Source organism: Plectropomus leopardus, chromosome 16 (assembly GCF_008729295.1).
Source record: "Plectropomus leopardus isolate mb chromosome 16, YSFRI_Pleo_2.0, whole genome shotgun sequence".
Taxonomy (NCBI): Eukaryota; Metazoa; Chordata; class Actinopteri; order Perciformes; family Serranidae; genus Plectropomus; species Plectropomus leopardus.
The window spans coordinates 14,187,076-14,207,820 of record NC_056478.1 but is presented as its reverse complement, the minus strand read 5'-3'; the positions used below and the strand labels follow the sequence as shown (position 1 = coordinate 14,207,820).

General features: G+C 41.6%; 1 protein-coding gene across 1 annotated transcript in view; it reads left to right on the top strand.

The window, feature by feature from the left end:
• syne1a (spectrin repeat containing, nuclear envelope 1a) overlaps nt 1-20,745 on the top strand; it is a 187,184-nt gene that overhangs the window by 121,550 nt on the left and 44,889 nt on the right. Inside the window, 16 exon segments of the mRNA XM_042503721.1 lie at nt 385-528; nt 7,206-7,436; nt 9,352-9,492; nt 11,712-11,825; nt 12,137-12,298; nt 12,709-12,903; nt 12,994-13,167; nt 16,651-16,842; nt 17,687-17,818; nt 17,991-18,091; nt 18,629-18,779; nt 18,965-19,093; nt 19,692-19,865; nt 20,009-20,224; nt 20,348-20,449; nt 20,553-20,672. Of these exon segments, the coding sequence (XP_042359655.1) occupies nt 385-528; nt 7,206-7,436; nt 9,352-9,492; nt 11,712-11,825; nt 12,137-12,298; nt 12,709-12,903; nt 12,994-13,167; nt 16,651-16,842; nt 17,687-17,818; nt 17,991-18,091; nt 18,629-18,779; nt 18,965-19,093; nt 19,692-19,865; nt 20,009-20,224; nt 20,348-20,449; nt 20,553-20,672 (2,478 nt within the window).

Here is a 20,745-nt window from a genome sequence, read left to right as displayed (position 1 = left end):
TGTGTGTGTGTGTATATATATATATATATATATATATATATATAGGGATGTATTTTTTCAAAAATGTCTTTGTCTTGGCCAAGAGGGCAACTTACTTACTTGCAATGTTTGAATAAGAAAAAGATGATCTGTCCAACAATCAGTCTTGAATTTTGTGTGGAAAAAAAAGCTTGAAAAGGTTAAGGTTTCTTAGCTGTAGATACCCTGTTATAATTTTAGTATGTGTGACACAGAAAGTTGACGAAATGTCTCCACTCTGTAGGTGATACTCATCCGCGACCTGCCTGTAAGGGATCATCTCCCTTTAGAGATAAATAATATGTATCACATTTTATGATTGTTTACAAAAGATGCAACTTTCTTGTATGTTATCCTTTTTCCCAGGAAGCCGTGGTGCAGTATGAGCAGTACGAACAGGAAGTGAAGAACCTCCAGAGATTAATAGAAGAGGCTCACCGCATCATTCAGGACCGGCCCGTCTCCACCAACAACATACAGGAACTTCAGGCTCAAATACACCACCATGAGGTCAGGGCAGACACACACTTTGTCTCTCATATATTTATTTACATATAACTTGAGCCTTACACCCATATGTGATGTTTTTACATATCATATCAAATCTATGGCCATTATGTTTCTGCTCTTTTGCAAAGGCTTTTTTTTCTCAATAAGATTTTGTAACCTGGCTTCAGGGATTCTCAAGCATTTAGCCATGAATAGTATTAGTGAACTAGGGCACTGGTATTTGGCAATAAGGCCTTGCTCACAGTTTGTGTTGCATTTCATCCAAAGGTGTTGGATGGGGTTTCTTTAAAAACCCTCTCGGATCTGCGGCAAAAATGCATCGTCACAAAGCTGAAAACAGGGCTGTTTTTCTGACACCATGAAAAGTTAGCTTTTTAGAGGTGTGTGGTTCTCCAGATCAGCAACGCCACAAACATTTGACGATCTTATAGTATATGAAAAATAACTGTAGATTAAACTACTCAGCATTATATAAAGGAGTTCAAATGGGCACAACCTTAGAAATATTCAGCAGTAACTTGCAAAAAACACATTACTGCAGCAGTAATATCGATCCAAAATCATCAGATATAATAGTAAAACACTGACAGGAACCATTTGAGAATGAATACTTTTCATACCTTAACTCCATTTTGCTGATTATACTTACATACTTTTATCTAAGTAAGACTTTGAATGCATGAAATTTGCTTGTAAAGGGGATATTTACACAGTCTCGTGTTACATATTGACTAGTTGAAGTTTTTCCCTGATGGTAAAAAAAAAATCCAGAGAGTAACATCAGGTAATTTATTAAATCCCTCCGAGAACCAGTTACAGATTGTGAAAGCAGTCCTGGACGTTATATCTTCCACAGGATTACTAAAAAAAAGGAAAGAGATTTAGAGTGATACCAAGACCGGCCTGCGAGTGGCAGCAACATGCCACATGGCATCAAGACTGCCGGAAATCTAAAAGAGGAAGAAGTAGTTCCTGTTGTCATATTGCGTTGTTGTGATCACGTCACCGTAACTTCGCAGTCCTGACTGACGCTGAAATCAGGCCCACGTGAAAACCTCTTCCTGTCTATTGCTCATTATTATTAGTTGTATTACCTGCAAGTTTAGGGAGTATACATCAAAACTGACGACGACGTAACGAGACTTCACGTTGCTTTTGTTATTTTCGGTTAAAAGTCTGACTTTAAGGAGTTTTTTTCTCGCGTGTGTACGACGCGAGGATGTGGCCAACTGAGCTGCAGTATAAGCGAGCTCCTGCTGGCGTGTGAGACGACGCTGGACGAGAGATCTCTGCGGTGGATGTGCACCTGGAGTAATCCGAGAAGGATAAAGAGGAAGAGGAAAATAAAGAAAGGAAGAAAAAATAAATATAAAAGAAAGAAAAGTGACTCGCAGTGAAAATAAGTACAAGGATAAGACTAATTGCAGGAATAAGGGAGGAAAAATGATAAATATTGATGAGAAATGGCTGGACTGATGTGTGGTCTCTGCAGTGAGCTATACAAAGAACGACTACTGACTGAGGCTAATCTGAGACTGTAAAAAGCCATAGGAAAAAGACAGAGATAAGTACATCCATGGAGATGGCTGCACGTGAAACCCAGCAGCTAACTGTGTCAACCCAAGTGCATAAGATGGACCCTGAGCCCAAGAAAAAGTCTGCAGCAGGCAAGTCATGTTACCGCTGTGGGAAAGCAGGGCACCAGGCATCAGAGTGCTGGTGCAAGGATGTAGACTGCAGGAACTGTGGCATGAAAGGCCATATTGAACGTGCAAAAATAAAAGGACCCAGACAAAGACACATACTGAGAAGAAGAAAAATGGGTTCCACAGAACCAAGAAAAATGTGAATAAGTTGGAACATGAACAGGATGACACAAGTGGTTCTGACTCTGATGATGTTTTGTCAGCCCAAGAAAGTGATGATGGGTAGTGTACACTGGTACATGTGTATCTATGGTATCAGAAGCTGTTTATAAGGAGAAGCTGCATCGCCTGTCTTTGAAAGAGACCAAAATGAGGTTAAAGACCTACATTGGTGAGCCTCCTCTCTGAAGATGGGAACATAAGCCCTCCAGGAGATCTTAAAGAAACCTTCCAAAGTTTTTGACGGTGAACTTGGCAGCATGGAGGACATTACTGTTAAGGTGACAGTCAAACCTGGAAGTACCCCGAAGTGTCTTGAAGCGAGAGCTATCCCATATGCCATCAAACCCAAAGTCGAGGCAGAGTTAGACAGGCTAGGGAAAAATGGGGTTCTTGAACCTGTGAGCACAAGTGACTGAGCTGCACCCACAGTTCCAGTCATGAAAAAGGATGAAGCTCCCAGGAACTGTGGTGATTTCAAAGTCACTGTGACCCCAGTGTTGACACCTGAATGGTATCCATTGCCTCTCATTGACAACCTTTTCTCAGGCTTGGCTGAAGGACGGAAGTTTAGTAAAACAGACTTATGTCAGGCATACCTCCAAATGCACGTCTACTCAGAGTTACAGGAACTGTCGACCATAGTGACAAACAAGGGTCTTTTCAGTTATCAGAGGCTCCCTTTTGGGATTACCTATGCTCCGGCACTGTTCCAAAGAGCGATGGACCAGATTTTAAGTGGGCTTCCAGGGGTCCAGTGCTACCTGGATGAGTTACTTATCACAGGTCCAGATGAGGAGTCGCACTTGAGGAACCTGGACGCGACACTACAATCGACTGGAGGAGTATGGTGGGACTGGCCGGAAGAACCATGGCAGAGAATCCACATAGACTTTGCAGGACCGCTGGAGAACCACATGTTCTTAGTGGTAGTCGACGCTCATAGCAAATGGCCAGAGGTTGCTGTCATGAAGAGCACGTCCTCAGTCAAAACTACCGAAGAGCCAAGATCCATCTTCAGCCTCTTTGGTCTGCCGCAACAGCTTGTAAGTGATAATGACCCACAACTGGTGTCTGAAGAGTTCAAACATTCATGGAGGAGAATGGTAGTCAGCACATCAGGTCTGCGCCTTATCACCCATCAACCAGTGGGCTCACTAAAAGATTTGTTCAGACAATGAAGCAGGCTCTAGCATCCTCTCACAGCGCACAGTCTCTAAATAGGTGCCTTCGTGATTTTCTCTTGTCATACACGAACACCCCTCATGCCACCACCAAGGTGTTTCCTGCCTCAACTCGGCTCAAGAGACAACTGCGCACCCGACTTGACCTCCTGAGACCTCAACAGACAAAAGATGTACTACATCAACAGACAGCTCAAGTGGAGAGACGAGCAAAAGCAAGGTTTAGGAGTTTCACAGCTGGAGACAGTGTCCTCGCCAGGAACTACACCAAAGGTATGAAGTGGATGCATGCAACAACAGTCGCAAAGACAGGTCCTGTGTCCTACACGGTTGAGACCAGGGATCATGGCATATGGAGAAGACACATCAATCAGCCGCTCCACGCTTGTGATTCACGAGATGACACACCTCAGCAAACATCCCTTGTTCCAGAGCGAGAGATCTGCCAGGAAGATTCTCAAACCACTTTATGAACACCCAGAGTCATCTTCAGGAATTGACATTGTTTCTGGTAAACCTGTGCCTGCTCCAGTGCGGACGTCAGACATCACATCTCCAAGACCAGGACTTGTGCAGTCCCCACCAAGAGACAATATGACTGACATGCAAATGGGTCATGTTTACCCCAGGAGACCACAGATGACCTCCTGATATATTGACATTATTGTCTGTCCCAATGTTTGGGTTTTTCAGATATGTCCTCTAGTTCTATTAAAAGTGCTCAATATTCCAAAATATGTTTGTTAACTGTTGAGAAAGAAAATCAGGTAATAGGGACTGTGACACTTAAAAGAGGTAAAAGAGTTTCTTTGTTACAGAGACTTTTCAGTAGGACACTGCAGCGGCAAAATATTTCCATATGTTAAATGTTTATTTTTTTGTTAAGGGAACCTCAAAAGTAGAGGTGGAGGGATATGTTATATATCGACAGCCTAAATTGAAGTTTGTCCCTTTTGAGTTCCTGTTGCGCCACCCTGTATTACTGTGCTTACGTCACTGTAACTATGTAGTCCTGACTCTGCAGCTGAATACTGGCCCACGTGAAATCCTCTTCCTGTCTATTGCTTCTTATTAGTTGTATTACCTGCAAGTTTAGGGAGTATACAACAAAACTGGCAATGACGTAACGAGACTTTACGTTGCGATTGTTATTTTCAGTTAAAAGTCCAACTTAAACAGGTTTTTTTTTTTTTTTTTTTTACAACATTGTGTTATTACATTTACTAAAGTAAACAATCTGCTGCTGTTTCCACTACTGCCCAAAACTGTTGCCACAAAGCTGGAAGCATACTAATGTCTAAAACAGGGGTCTTAAACGTTTTTTTTAGGCCAAGGAGCCCTTAGACGGAGCAGGGACCCACTACTACATATATTGTATTCAAATCCATTGCATATTAAACAGGGAGGATGGAGGTTGTCAGGCACAGGGTCATATTGGCCTCAGGCTGCAGTCTTGACCTGTATTTGCTTTCAGTGAGGTGAAGGAAGAACACTTTCACAAGAGTAAGTTGTTGCAAAAGGCAGAATATGTTTGATTCATGTTCATGTGCATTTTCAGACATATTATCATTTTTCAAAAGAATAAAAAAAGCTATCATAGACTTATCAAACAATAATTTGGCAGCCCCGATAAATCCTGAAGGTCCCTGTACCCCCTGTTGAAGACCCAGGGTCTAAAATATCATTTTATGTTGCAACATAAAGATTTTCGTGAATGGAAGCTAAGGCACTTAGACTGAACAGTGACAACCAACCCCTGATCAAGAAAACAAATTTGCCCATATACTTAATTTTAAAATGAGTCTATATTTGCTGAAATAGTATTTATTCATGTAATGCACAGCTTGTTATCGTGACAAAATATCCTATGAAATAATAGCAAAGCAACAAGGACCTAAAGAGGTTTGTAGATTTAACTATAGATGAGTATCACATCAAAAATCATCAAATAATCTTTCAAAACATGATAACAGTCCTAATACATTTGAGTTGTTGGTTGCCACATAGTGCGCTTAATTTAACATTTGAAAACAATAATATGCTGATGTTAATAAATGGCTTTTCTAATGAGGTCAACATCAAGAGAGTGGAAGTTGAGTCATTACATATTTCCTGTACTTTGTAACAGTGTAAAACATCATGAAAAGAGAAGCTGGGGAAGCAGGAAATATACTGTACATCTTAGAGAAGTTGTGGGCAATTCTTAAAACTAAAAACCGACTGAGCAGTAGTCATTCAGTCATTGAGCCAGTGTTGCAACTAAAGGCATCAAAATCATCAGTTTATGTCACTTTTCTGCTGTCTTTCTTCTGTGTTATTCTTTTAATAATGTCTTGATTTAAAATGCAAATAGACAAATAAATTATGTTTATTAAAACTAACAGAAATCCATGAATATGTACTGCTGCTCTGTTTTATCAAAGCCATGCCACCACATACAGCAATCTACAAGAATATTGTGCCTCTACAAGCCCAACTCACGCACATTCCTCCTTTATCTGATGGTGCATGTAAATATTATCTGCATACAGTAGATTCCTGTTTGATGCAGTGTAGGTGGTTTTTACCTGCGTTGGGTAAGCCTGGTACTTTTTGTTGCAGTTTGCTGAGTAAGTGCATTTGATCTCCCATGCGGAGAGAGAGATTGAGAAGGAGGGGGTTGGCAAAGTCCTGCAGAGAAACAGTCTCTCCAGGAGCAGCACATTTTTATATTACATTTGGACTTTCTCTGTCTGGTTCTGACAGATTGTATCTACTTCCAATATTTGACAGAGAATATATGAGCCCAGCTGTTTGTAGATATTTTCTTGCTAGTGCAGTCTCTCTGACTCTGACTTGGCATGGCGTTATGTTTATGTCTGAGTTTGATCTCTAAGCTGAGCAGATAGCGGCAATTCCACTGGCCCAGATAGTCACATGACCTGATTATCGGTGCATTGACCATCTGCGGGACAGGGGGAGTAGGAGGAGGAGGAGGAGGAGGAGGAGGAGGAGTGAAGGAGGAGCTGGACCCGGCCTGCAGCTCATAGCATTGCTGTAATTTGACACCATCTCTGTCGTCCTCCCTCTCTCCTTACGCCTCTCTTTTGTTGAGAGGAATCTGTCCCGAGGATTGGTGGAGGAGGGAAGCTGCAGGCAGAGGAAGGGGGAGTGCAGGCGGTGAGATCACTTCCTGTTTTTCCTTGCCATTTGTGTATGTGTACGAGAGGGAATGTCTGAGGGATTTTGAACTATTTCTGCGAGGGTCTCTCTCTCTCAACCAAACATCCTGTCTGTTGGCTTCACCGCTGCTCTGAATCACCCGCCTCTGTGCTGTTCTGATTGGCTCAGAGATACAGAAGAGAGAGACAGAGAAAAAAAGAGAGAGAGAGTGAGGCAGTGCTATTCTCTTTCTACGCTTACACACTGTGAAGCCAAAAGCGAAAGACTGGGGAGAGAAGAGAATGCGTCCACTCCACTTACCCCTCTCGTACCGGCACCACATTCAGAGCTGAACCAACTCAATCACTCCCTGTCTTTCAGGATCCTTTTAAACCAGGAACTATTGATCTTCCATTGTGGACTGAACCACACTCACCTGACCCTTGGGGTGGTGGGGTTGTCTGTTTGTGGGGGGATGTTTTGACAGGAGCTGGCCCAGAAGATCCGTGGCTACCAGGAGCAGATCGCCTCACTCCACTCCAAGTGCAAGATGCTGACGGTGAAAGCTAAACACGCCACCATGCTGCTGACCGTCAATGAGGTGGAGGGCCTCTCGGACGGCGTGGACGAGCTAAGTGATGATGAGCTGCCCAGCTCTTTGGCAACCAGCAATGCCACCGCCAACAAGCAGCTCCCAGCACACCCCTCTGTCGTCATGGTGAGTGGCAAAGCCTTTTTTGGACACAATCACCCAGAGACTCACACATGCACATACTGCATGGCTGTATGCTTCTCTGGCCCATGTCTATATGTGTGTTTGCATGTGTAGCATTTAGCCCATTTCTATCAAAACCTCTGAAGTGGAACACAGGAAACTCCAGGGGTCCTGTTTGTAGAGGGCGTTTACAGTTCATTTCATCAATAATGTAGCTTAAAGTTATCCCAAATTAGAGGTTGTCTAAGGATAACATGACTATGATTACAGGTTTAACTCCACTCTAAAAGTGCTCTTATTTTCCCAGCAACAGTGTACAAAGTTACAAATCAAATCCAAGTTAACAAAATGTGGAGCCCTGGGGTGACATTTAATCTTGAATTGAGCTGCAGGGCATCATGTGCATCTTTTAAATAGAACACCAGGTTCTGTGATTTTTATTGCACAGAAAAAACCCAAGAGTCATTTCCTCATCTTCCTTACACCTCAGGTGTTACTACTCTGGCTCCTTTCGTGCAGCTACTGCACCATTATTGTGCTGTGTCACTTCACTTTGCTCCTGATTCTGTCCGCCTGCTGCTACAGTATGTCATCCTCGGCTCATGTTCGCACATATGAAACTACCATCTTCTTCCTCTGAGTCTTTCAGTCTGATTCAGATTTCTTCGCCTCTTTGCTCTGTTTCTGCTGTTTGTGGTGTGTTTGGTCTCAGCAGGCCAGGAAACAGGATATTACTGCATGTGTGTGTGTTTGCGTGCATGAAGCGTTTGTGTGTATGGCATAAATGGGTTGCTAGGACTGCTGATATCCTTGATTTGTTATTGTTTGACATGTTTAGCTCTGTGTCATTGTTCCCACAGTGTTGTCGTATTGGCATTACTTCTCAGGTTGTATGTAAAACCACTAAGTTTCCAACACATGCCGGTGTGCTGATGCTTTTTCGTTGCGTTGTATTGCATCATAAAGCCCGGGAAAAAAGTCCTCCGAATATAACAAGGTCCCGAGTCAGTCGGCCAAGTTCTGCATTAACTGCCAAAAAGCAGCCCAGTAGGGCTTGGCTCGCATTTCTGCTCTGCCTCTCCACTGAAGCATGCAGGCACACAGACAACTGTGCTACTTCTGAGACAGCTGCTGCAGCTGTATCAGTCGAGTCTCGGTTAGCCATGCAACGCTTTAGCTATGCTTTGTTTAAGTTTGGGCCTTGATCCTCCTCTTCATTTATCAGGATTTTTTCTAATTTAGAAGTTTTCCAATCTGTAAGGTCATTATAAATTGTGCCTCTGCATCAGACTGTATGAGTGATTATTCTCTACTACTAAGAAGAGAAACTAAAGAAAGCATTCTAACTTAAAAGTCTGTGGTGGATAATATGCGGGTGCCAGTCACAAGGGAAGTGTGTCAGTGATGGAAAGGCAATTACTGTGGTTCTAAAACTGCAACTCTGAAGTATCTATGTGCGGTGTGAGCAGTGTGTTTATGTGTGATTTTTGACTTCCTGGTAAAGGCCATTCCTTTCCCCTGATGTATCCTGTAAAAAAAGATCTGAGTGGCTCATTCATTGCCAGTGGAATCCAGTGTTTCCCTGTTTGCCAGCACAGAGCTGCTACAGTGAAAGAAGCCTCTTTATGTTGTGGTATGGCAAAAGCGTTGCAGTGTTTGATGTCAGCAGCAGTAATGTGATCTAACTGGTCTCCTCTTGGTGTCATTCGATTACTCACTGTCTAATTAATCAGCAATGTGCTCACTGCAATCTGCCTAACCTGCACTCCCCTGTTAATTTATATGCTCTCTCTTCTTCTCCCTCTTTATTTCTGTCTCCTCACTCCTTTGATCCGGGCGTTTTCTGTTTGGTCCCCCCTCCCTCTTCCTCACCTGCTTCTTTTGATGTGTTTGATGTGCGGTGTGTATGTGTGGTCAGATGACAGCCGGCCGCTGCCACACACTCCTCTCCCCTGTGACGGAGGAGTCAGGGGAGGAGGGCACCAACAGCGAGGTCTCCTCTCCCCCTGCCTGCCGCTCCCCCTCCCCAGGGGCTAACGCTGATGCTCCTCTTAACCAGGTACTACAAACCCACCCTGGTTTACTTTAGTGCCCTCCAGCATCACCTAATCTGCCCAGCTTCCATACTACCACCGACCGATTCACGATTTACACCTCAAATTCTCAGTCTAACATCATAAGAAAGCACCACTTTAACCTGTGCAGCAGAAAATGTCCATCTTTATGAGTTACCAACCAAATATTTAGTAGGGGTCGATCAATATTGTTTTTTCAGGGCCAATACCAGTACCAGTTATTAGCACTTAATAACTCATATTTGGATATTTGGATATGCATTGACAATAAAAATGAAAATATTTCTGTTGAAATTTAAAATTCAAACTTTGTTTAAATGCCTTTAGCAATGTTTAATCAAAACTGAAACTTTCAACAACCTATACGGCAAGTCCCCTGCAACTTTTTTTAATAAAGTTCAGACATAAATAAATAAAGTAAAAGTTCTTTCCATGCTGACAGTTTCTTTGCAACGTATTGCAGACTGCCCTCCTTGGTGTTGGTTGAGTGTAATATGCACACTTTTTTATTATTAATGTATTTTATTCATTGATCATTGAAATAAAACGCTGATATAGATAATCAGCAAAATGCCAAATTTCAGCCCCGAAAATTTGCCTGGCGGATAATCCGTCGACCCCTAATATTTAGTCTTAACATCTGAAAACAACTTGCCACTGTGATTAGATTATTTTTGCACTATTGCTGGATACAAGTAGTGGTGATGTTTTTCTTGCACATTTAAGTTAAAATATTGCAGCAAGTGAGCATGCATTATAACTATGATACCCTGTTGCCTTAGTTTAAAAAAAAAAAAAAAATTAATATAACATTTTAAGACTGAACATTGAATGGGAAACTAAGTGACTTGTTGAGATGGACATGTTACCTCTGCACCCCGTCCCATCCCATCACCTGATTTCCACAACCATACAGTTACCCCATCATCACCACTATCAACACAGTGGATGTTTGAGAGTTGCTGTGCTGCCCCTGCTTTCCCTGTTTATCAGCATTATGTTTGCAAATTTACTTTTTGCAGAAAAAATGTGTATGCTACTGCTTTTTGGCTTAGATGAGAATGAGAGGGTGTCGTTTTCCTGATAAGTTCAAACTGAGAATTTCAATCTTTTTTTCAGCCAAGTACGCTGACAAGATAGAATATACCCACTCGTGTATGTGCCTTGGAATTTTGTAGTCCTACATATTTGAAAGAACAACACAGAAGAACACTAGTTTTGAACAATGAGAATATTATCTATGAGCTTCTTTAGATTTAACAATTAAAATATTTTTTGTTGAACTATAAAGCCTTTCGTTGAACAAATCTTAGAGTCTTAAAGAATCACTGGCATACTGCAGCTGTTTTGTGTCATCTATGACTTATAATGATGCAGCGGTGAAACAGAAGTGCTCTGTTGTTCTGGGAGACAACAGCTTAGTACATGTCATCGTTGGTTTTTTTAAGCCATTATTGTGAAATGCAAACACGGTATGTTTATCTTGTGATGTGTCATGTGAGCCTTACTGTTAAAAGAAGACTAAAATCGATAAGGTCAAAGGCATTTGGAAAGTGACTGAAAAAAGAACCATGGGAAAGAGTCTCAGCTAACCTTATTAGACCACAGTCAGATGCTGTTTAAGTGAAACTATCCCACAAAGAACAAAACCGATCGAAGGCCATAGGTATTGCTTACTTTTCTCAAATTTTGGTCTTAATCCATAATTGTTTTTCAGTTGGTATTTGAGTTTAAACTTAGAGGGAAATGTGTTGCCCTGTGTATTTTTTGTTTCTTTTTTGCTTTTTATTTAATGTAATAATGATAACAACAACAATAATAATTATAATAAAACATTATAAAAAGTAAATTAAATAAATAGAGAAAGAAAAATATATTTATGCAAGAGGGCCATTTGCAGCAGAGCAGGATTAGTTACAGATGACCAGCTCCTCTGTATTTTCAACAAAATACAGAGGAAAGGTTTGAAGTTAATTCAGTTGTCTATATTGGTTCATAGGGCATAATGTGTTACTGAGTAGCATGTACGGTCAGTACTGTATGTTAGGAAGATTTTGAATATTTCCTTCAAATGTGACAATTCAAATGGACAGTATGTTTGAAGACTCAAGGAAACATCAGAACCAGCACACTAATAACTATATATTGTAGATCGCTCTCACAAACCAGTGAGACCTACACTCACTGTGTTGTTGTATCACAGGGTCGAGGGGCCTTAAGCCGAGCGCCCCTGCAGGAGCTGTACGACCCGTCTATGGAGACCAGTGCAGCTAACCTGGATGACCTACAGAGATCCTGGGAGACACTCAAGAACGTGGTGCGTCACATCATCAGCTACAATGAACTAAATCATTTCACCTAAAAAGAACAGACAGCACTGTGATATGGTTTGATATGATTTGGCCGGTAAAAGCAGATTTTAATCTAAGAAATTCTCCAGGTTCACTATGAACTTGTCACAATTGCCACAATAAAACTTGACCTGATACTACAATAAAAACAAAATATATACCTTCAGCCCCCTCTGCTGCCACAAATCAGAAGACAAGTGATGGCACAAACACAGGAGTTTTTTCCTTTTTTGTTCATTACTTTATTTTTATTTCCATTCCTTCTCTCTGACCACAGATCAGCGAGAAGCAAAAGAGTCTTTATGAGGCTCTGGAGCGGCAGCAGCACTATCAGGAGTCCCTCCAGTCCATTTCCACTAAAATGGAGGCTATTGAAGGAGCGCTTAACGAGGGTCTGGAGCCTAACAAGAGCCCTGAGAGCCAGATGGCTGCACACCAGGTGAGAGAGGGGGGACAGAGACGTCTGGACATATTGGGGAAGTTGTGTTTTTTGTGTATTATGGAGAAAAAGAGAGCAGTGCTGTACAGATAATAGCATTCAAAGCATTTATAGGCAGACAGATGACATCTCTTTGGAGAAACACAAAGCTGACTAAAGACAAGCCTGCGCTGAGAAAACAGAGAATGATTGAGGGGTTTAATATTGCACTAGCCCGTGCAATGGTTGCACAGACTGCATGGCGCTGTTCTCCGTTGCTATGCCGACTTCACAGCGACGGCCGATAACAGCTCCTTTTTGTAATACTACTGTCAGGCAATTTGGACAAACTGTCTTTTACTGCTGCCATCTTTTTTTCTGTCTTCTTTTCTGTTCTCTTGTTTCACGCTTTGCTCTCTCTGTGCGTCCAGGCTCTGATGGATGAGATCCTGATGCTGCAGGATGAGATCGGTGAGTTACAGACATGTTTCTCTGAGGAGCTGGCAGACAGTGACAGCGATGGGGACGCTGGGGACCAACTGGCTCTCCAGTCTACTCTCACCGTGCTGGGAGAGAGGATGGCCACCATACGAATGAAGGCTTCTGGGAAACGGCAGCTGCTGGAGGTAAGCGCTCAAAGATGATATACATTTACTTTTTAATCTCCTTTAAAATGTCAGAATCATCTCACCTGTTTGTTGCATTGACCACCACAGGAGAAACTAAGTGAACAGCTAGAAGAGCAGCGGCAGGAACAGGCGCTGCAGCGTTACCACAGTGAGGCGGACGAACTCGACCATTGGCTGCTCAGCACTCGTGCCACTTTGAGCTCTGCCCTTCAGCCCCAAAACGAGGACTTGGACATGGAGGAGCAGCTTATTGATTGTCAAGTGAGAATCACATTTCTATGAATATAAGCATTTTGGGAGTTGTCAAAAAAACCATACAGTGGTGTGAGTTACTCCCTTCCTCACTGCCCTCATCCGAGGTCGAGGAATTATGATGTCAGTGATACCAACAACACATATCAGTTGCATGTCAATAAAATTAATAATAAGAATAAGAATAATTATTGAGGTGCATTAGCGTAAAACAGAGGAGAGAAATGAGTGATAAATGAAATATACAAAAATACAACAATAAAAATATAAAAAAATAAAAATATAACATCAAACTGAGAGAGAGGAAAGTCTGTAAGTATGGGTCATTGCACAGCGCAATAAGCTGTTGAGAGAACTGAAAAATGTTGTGCCAGAATGGAGAATTTATCTGCTATAACTCAACTGTATTTGTCGTCTCACACAGGTAGTCATTCTGGGAAAAAGGGAGGTCATGCTCTTAACAAAGTTGATCAGGGGCTGCCAGTTACTATGAAATTGGTCTTTCAAACCCTTTATGGAAAATTTGATCACTTCCAACTCTGAAAAAAGACATTGTATCAGGCAGTCATATAGTAGGTGATGTGGCAACGATTTTTTTCAAAGTAAAATTATTCTTTGAAGGGTTATTGAAAAGTTAAATGAGATTACATTTGCTTGCCATTTGGATATATTTTTGGCACCATTTCCGGTACCATCAAAGGCTGGACTGACTGGTTGACTGCACACTAAAAGATTTTTTAAATACTTAATTAAGATTGCCAAGGATGGCAATTTTGCTTTACAGTAGATGCTGTGCCACTTGCTGCTGTCCTTAAATATAAGTTTTCCGCAACTGACACAGTCGAGGAAACTTTCCTACCACTGCCCGAGGCACAGTATGAAAGATGGGATGCGACTGTTTTATCAATAGGGAGCTATAAAAGGCTACAGAAGAGTATCTGGCTGCTTCACTGTTCCAGAAATAGTACCTGTCCTTGGATTAATTCCCTTGGTGTTATATTATTGTTACTATTTTAGTCACGTATAAACTGTTCAGTCTGTTCTGAAAACAAGACTATTTCGACCCAGAACAGAATAAGAGCCCTCTATTCTCACATTTTTAAGATTAATGTCTGACGCTCAAATTATACTCCTCACCGGTTCTCAAACATTCTTCCACCAGCCCAAGTGTTGTTTCCCCACTCGTCCTGTTTCTACAGTGACGTCGCCTTAATCCGTGATAAGCGTTCATGCCAGTAAATGGTAGCAGTGGTCGCTGATCCACAATAATGTCTCCTTATGAAGATTTTTCAGTTATCGTGTTGAACTTGAACAGTGCAGTCATAAAGTCCATCTTAACCAGTGGCACTGATTTTCATTGCTGTGCCTTACTTACCTTTCTTTACATTTGTATTTAGTTTTGTCACTGAAAGAGGCTTTTATGTGCATGCACCCGAGAAGGAATTTTTAATCTGTGCATTGAAATGTAGTTGACCTGCTAGGCATCAGTACTGTTCACTATTAGCATTTGAGAGGTTCCTGCTTGTCTGGGAGATAACGAGGTTATTAATGAACCTTGTTGATGCTCCAGCGAAATACACACTTGGTCTGACTCTTGTCTGATGATGTGATGATACAAGATGTTGACTGATTCAGGAAAGACACTTTATAAGGCTAAAATAATTGTTGTTAAAGGGGAACACCATATAAATTAATAAATGCAGTATTGTATTTCCGTGGCCTAGGAATGTGCTATCAATATTTGTGAACGGGAGCTGCCCACTCTCAAAGCCAGAAACAGGAGAAGTAAGTCTCAAACTTATGACTTCGCCTAATATAGAATGTGGAGCTGCTCCGTAGACAATGAATAGGAGCCATAATTGGCTTCTCAGCAGTAATTATGTTAGTTCTGTTGCTAAGGAAAAAGAAATCAGCCTTTTGTGTGTCCGTGTGTGTGTAGCAGCTGTGAAACAGTAAGCTGATTATAGCTCACATATGTCCCCTGTGGAGCTCAGGGCTAAAGGTCCAGCCCCTGGTGGGTCCTCATCTCTAGGGGTCAAAAACTGTCTGCAAGCACAGATCAATACAGTAGAAATTCAATAGAAAAAGCAAGATTTGAGAAAGGATATGAGGTTAGAGAGAGGAAGTGGGGAGAAGTGAAAAGAGAAAGGGAAGTACCTAAAGTGGAGGAATGAAAAGAAGAGTTTAATTTATAGATAAGAAGCTTTGGTTAGATAATGGTTGCAAATTTTGCTCTTATAAAAGTTGTGTCAGATGAATCTGCCCTCTGCATTATGACAGTTTTTAGTTATTTTGCACTTCCATTTTTGTGGCTTTTTTAACACCGTAGCTGTTTAAACATTCAACAACAGCAAGAAAATCACTGCACTTTCAGCAGCTCTGTTGCCTCTTACGGCTCAATGCTTAATCAAATACTTTGCTGAGTCTAAACTTTCTGCCATGCATTGTTTTGCCCCAAATAAACTCCAACTTGTCTTTGAGCTGAGTCAGTCAAAGCAAAGTTTTGCAAATGCTATTTGATCCTGGGCCAAAAGAAAGGCATTTTGGAATCTCAGTTAGAATACCATTAAGACGCTTTTTGTGAGAGAGGTTTCCAGCACTCCAATGAATCACATAGACAGCACTGGATAATAGAAAAAGAGTTTTATGGCGGCTGTCTGTATTGTTAGAGAAAATTCTCTGTGCAGAAAAACCTCTCCATCTCTGTCAAGGACCCTCATGTTTCCTCGTGTGAATGAAGAGGACTTAACCTTAATCCCCCTCTTTTGCACTTCCATGCAGTTGTACCACTTTTCACACACAGTCTGGACATGGAAAGAGAGGATCTCTTTCTGTGGATTCTCTTGTAAAGAAATGTAGTGGTATATGCTAGAAAAGGATTTCAATGAAAACAAACTAAGGGAGAAAGTTTGAAAAAAAGTAAGAGAATCGATGAAAAAGTAATTGGTTTCTTTAGAAGTGTGAGACAAGGAGAGGCAGTGAGCACACTACTGAAGGATGCTGCAATTGCACAATACATGCTAAAAAGAGCTAAAACTTCCCTTTATTATGTTTAGTGGAAGCCTGTAAACCGCTGGAATTACTGAGCAATTTTACCTTTTCAGGAATTTAAAAATTAAATAAAGAAAAGCATCCCCCTTTGGTTGTCACACATCGCAACTGGTGATGAGGCGTCACAAGTAAACTTTATTTTATTGGGTCTCAAGCCAAAAACGTTGAGAACGACCTTTAAACATCCAAAAATATATCCTATATATATATATAGCATCCTACATGGTGTGATCTTAATTTTGGAGAACAAAATGCATTATCTCTGCACAAAGAGGCATGACAGTGGTACATAGTGGTGATTTGTTTGGTTTGTAGTACCTGTAGCAGAGTACTTTTAATTATGTGGATCTTTAGGCAGATTACTGTCTAGATTATGAGATGGTTACTCAAGATTTTAGCTTGTAGTTTGTTTATTATCAACTGTAACGCTTTCCTTTTCAGAATATGCTGTTTGAAATTGAGCAGAAGGTGTCGTATCTGTCGGAGCTGTCTGTCCACAGCGAGAGCCTGCTGTTGGAAGGTCGGGCCGAGACAAAGGGAGAGGCAGAGCAACTCACTCTCAAACTGCACTCCCTCAAAGACAGCCTGATGGAGCTGCAGCAGATGCTGCAGGACAAACAAGTTGACATACAGGTGAGATCAGATATCGTGCTCTGTGGTGTTGTTTCATGCCTTTAGTTCCCTTCCCCTCCGCATTCCCACACATTTTTCCATTTCTAGCTTTTCCTTCCTCCCTGCCTCTATGTCATTCTTGTGGTGCTGTTCTGCATTATGTGACACTGTGCAACACAATCAATGGTAGTATTGTGCAAACACTAAAGGTCGTGTCATGCTCCCTCATAAAAGTCCACTGTTTTCCACTATGGAACAAGAGCCTGCGTGTCTCCCAGTGGGCCTCAACAACAGACAAAAGGATGCTACCTCATCACATGCTAACACTATATGTATAGCAGCAGGTGTGTTTCTGATGATGCAACATTTTGACTTACTAACCTGTACCATTTTGGAAAAACATCTACATTTTCTTAAATTTCTCAATGTTTCACTGAAAACAAATTTCCGTGCTGCTGACCTCCTGTAATGTGCTCTTTTAGTGAACAATTTATTTACAATTTATTCATTAACAAAGTCAATCTACAACACATATGAGCTGCAAAGGTTTATTTTTCTGAATATATTTAAAATGCTAGCAGGGGTTAATGCCTTTATTAAATAGGATTTAATTAAATACATGCTTCCCAATATGGATTTATTCTGCAGAATTGACTTCTCAGCCTGACTTCCGTTTACTGAAATGGACATAATGAAGTAGATGTTAGGAGGTTTATGTACAATATGAATATGTGCCAAACCCAGTGGGACCAGGTGCTGCATTCCCTTCTCTGTTTATCACAAATTGTATCAACCCTCTCTGTCCTTCTTCCTCTTGTTTAAGTTTGTCAGTTTTTAATTAAGTTTCCCTCTGTCCATCTCCCAGGGTTCATTGCAGGAGCAGGAGGACAGTGAGCCAGACTCATCTCTATCTCAGAGTCCTAATGTCCAGGATTGGCTCTCCCAGGCCAGGTCCACACGCACACAGCAGCACCATGACAACCTTCTTCGACAGAGGGTAAGAAGCTGAACGTTTGTATTGTATATTTTATTTTTACCTGCCTGAGCTGAACCTGTTTTTACCACTGAAAGTACATTGGATACATTTCAGATAGGAACAGGATATTTTTAGATTTATATGATGTAACTCCTTCATTTTATGGCCTAAATGTTGCATGTTGACGTCCTAGGAGCTGCAGGAGCAAGTTGCTGAACAGAGGAGGCTGCTGCAGTCTGTAGCCAGTGTTGGAGAGGAGTTACTCAGCCAACAGACCACACCCAATGGGGACAGGTGTGTTTTCTCCTCTCTTTTCTTCTCACACTTACATTTACACTAACATTTTGCTGTCACACATTAATTCTGTAATGGAGAGCTTCTGTGGTTTGTGATTTGGTGTTATTTTTATGTCTTTTTACATGTTTATCTGAAAAACAGAGATAGTATTGACACTCCTGGGACCTGATAGATAGATAGATAGATAGATCTATCTAACTAGCTTTGGGGACAAAGGATCCTCTGAAGCATAAATAAACTGATCACTGCTGCTCCTCTCTGCCCTGCCATGATGTTGTGGAGAGGGTGGCTGCAGTAATAGAGAATGGCCTGTATTTTGCTCTGTGTGCGTCTCACCACAGTCCCCACTGAGTCCAAACTCCCGCCAAGCACTGAACCTGCCTTTTTAATCAACTTTTCCAGCTGTCAGTTGTTTTTGTCCGTCATAGTGCTTCCCCAGCAGACTGCAGCATGCAAAAGTCTGCTGGTGAGGCAGCATGACGATGCATGATGATTTAAGTCTCTTATGACAACTCACCCCTCTTCCTCTCGCAGTGAGGTGTCCATCCCAGGAGGTGTGTTGCTGGAGTCTGAGACCTTGTCCCCTTTGGATCAGATGAGACAGCGCTGGGAAAACCTGAACAAAGATCAGAGCACAAAGCTGCAGCTCTCCCTCAACTCTTTGGAACAGGACCAGCTTAGCCCGGTACACATGCTTCACATCATGGAGTGTGATGTTTTTTTAATAAACCATGTTTTGTATTTAATTTGAGTTGTCTTAAATTGGTAACTCAAGACTGATTACATTCTGTTTCTCTTCCACTCTTGTAATTTCACACCTGCATAATTATATTTTCTGACTTATTTCTCATTTGTCACTCTTGTGTGCAGGTCCTCCACCGGTCCCGTCTGTCCAGCCCCAGTGTGGTGTTCAGAGGTGTTTCTGCCAGCCAGGACTCTCGCTCTCCTAGAGCTTTGTTTGAGGCCTGTGGTCAGACTCTGGAAAAAATTGCGCATGAGGTGAAACACAGATTTTCTGCCTCATTTAATTTTGTTTGTTTCATTTTCTGGTTTATTTCAAACAGGGACATGCTGATGTTCATCTGTTGTCCCGTAGCATGTAAATAATGTACATTTAACATAACACATTCCATAATTAATTAATTGAATACACCTGTAGGACAGACCAGTGTATATACTTTAAGAGGGGTATTATCATTAATGACCATTTCAGTCATTATTAAAATCAATTTTAAACTGTGTAAAAATAATACACTCTAGAGTACATGTAAATTGAAATTTCCCTAAAATTATAACCTCTTAACTTGAGTTGTTTAGTTCCTTTAACAAAGATTTGAGGTCCTTATTAAAACTTCCATCACATGATGATTGTCAATAAATTCCCACAAGAACAAAAGACATCTGTTGAGGCAAAGTTATTACTATTAGACATTCTATATCTGACTTATACTGAAATTTGAGGTCAATTTGATGTTTTAGTGTCTCATTACTTTCTCAATAGGAATTGTTTCTGTGTTTTTAGTTAAAAAAAAAACAAAAAAAATCCTACTGACAGCTTGTAATGTACTGAATAAATGATTTTTGTTCTTCCTTACAGACGCTGGGTGGTGACAGCAGACTGGCAGCATCGCTAGGAGGGGCAACAGTGCAGCAGGACCTGTACGCTGCAGTGTCAGCAGCCTCCTCTTGGTTGGACGCTGCTGAGAATCAGCTGCTCTCTGGTCCTGTGCTGCTTTCTGAAGACACAGAGACACAACTTACAAATCTGGAGGTATCAGAAACACTTAAATAGTAGTAATTCTGCCATCAGATGTTGTTACAGATACAAAAGATGGACACACACAGACAACACAATTAAAACTCTACTAAATGGAATATGCGTGCTATGTGACTGACCTCAGCTCCTCTGTTCAGGGTCTGAATAAACAGCTGAAGGGGATGACCAGGGAGGTAAACCAGTGCAGAGACCTTCTGGGCGGAGGAGTGGGTCGGCTGTGTGGAGGAGAGGAGCAAGCCTTGATGGAGGACACACTGGAGGGCCTGCAGGAGAGGATGGGGCTGCTGGACTCTACCCTGGAACAACATTGTGACGCCATGAGGGACAAGCTGCAAGAACATTCAAACTTCCAGGTAGAATGAAACACTGTCGAACCACCAGTGTGATTTTGACTAAACTTTGAGTATCAAGCATATTTTTAGTGATTAGGAAGCCCGCATTACTTGTTAAAAGATTGTTTCTGTTGTCTGTGCCAGAATGAACTGAGGCTGCTGTTCACGGCTCTGAGTGAAAGTAAACACCTGTTGCTACAGAAAATGGCTGGAACTGTGGACAGACCTGCGTCCAAACAGATAGAGGTATGGCAAAAGAAAGGCACACAAACTAAAACATCCCACAGATGCAATGAATTAGCAGTGTCTTCTGAAAAAACATTTTCATAAAATGCGTTGCATCTTTTAGACGTTATCAGAGGTGGAGGAGAGTCTGAGAGAGTTTGAGCAGAGGGTGACTGAGCTGAAGACGAGAGCAGAGGGACTCCAGTCTGACCAAATCTCCAGCCAGGAACTTCTCAAACTACAGGTAATCTGTGGAGCTTCTTTTTTTTCCTCTGACGCTATGAACCTTAGGTCATAACTTCCCAGCCCTGAAACGC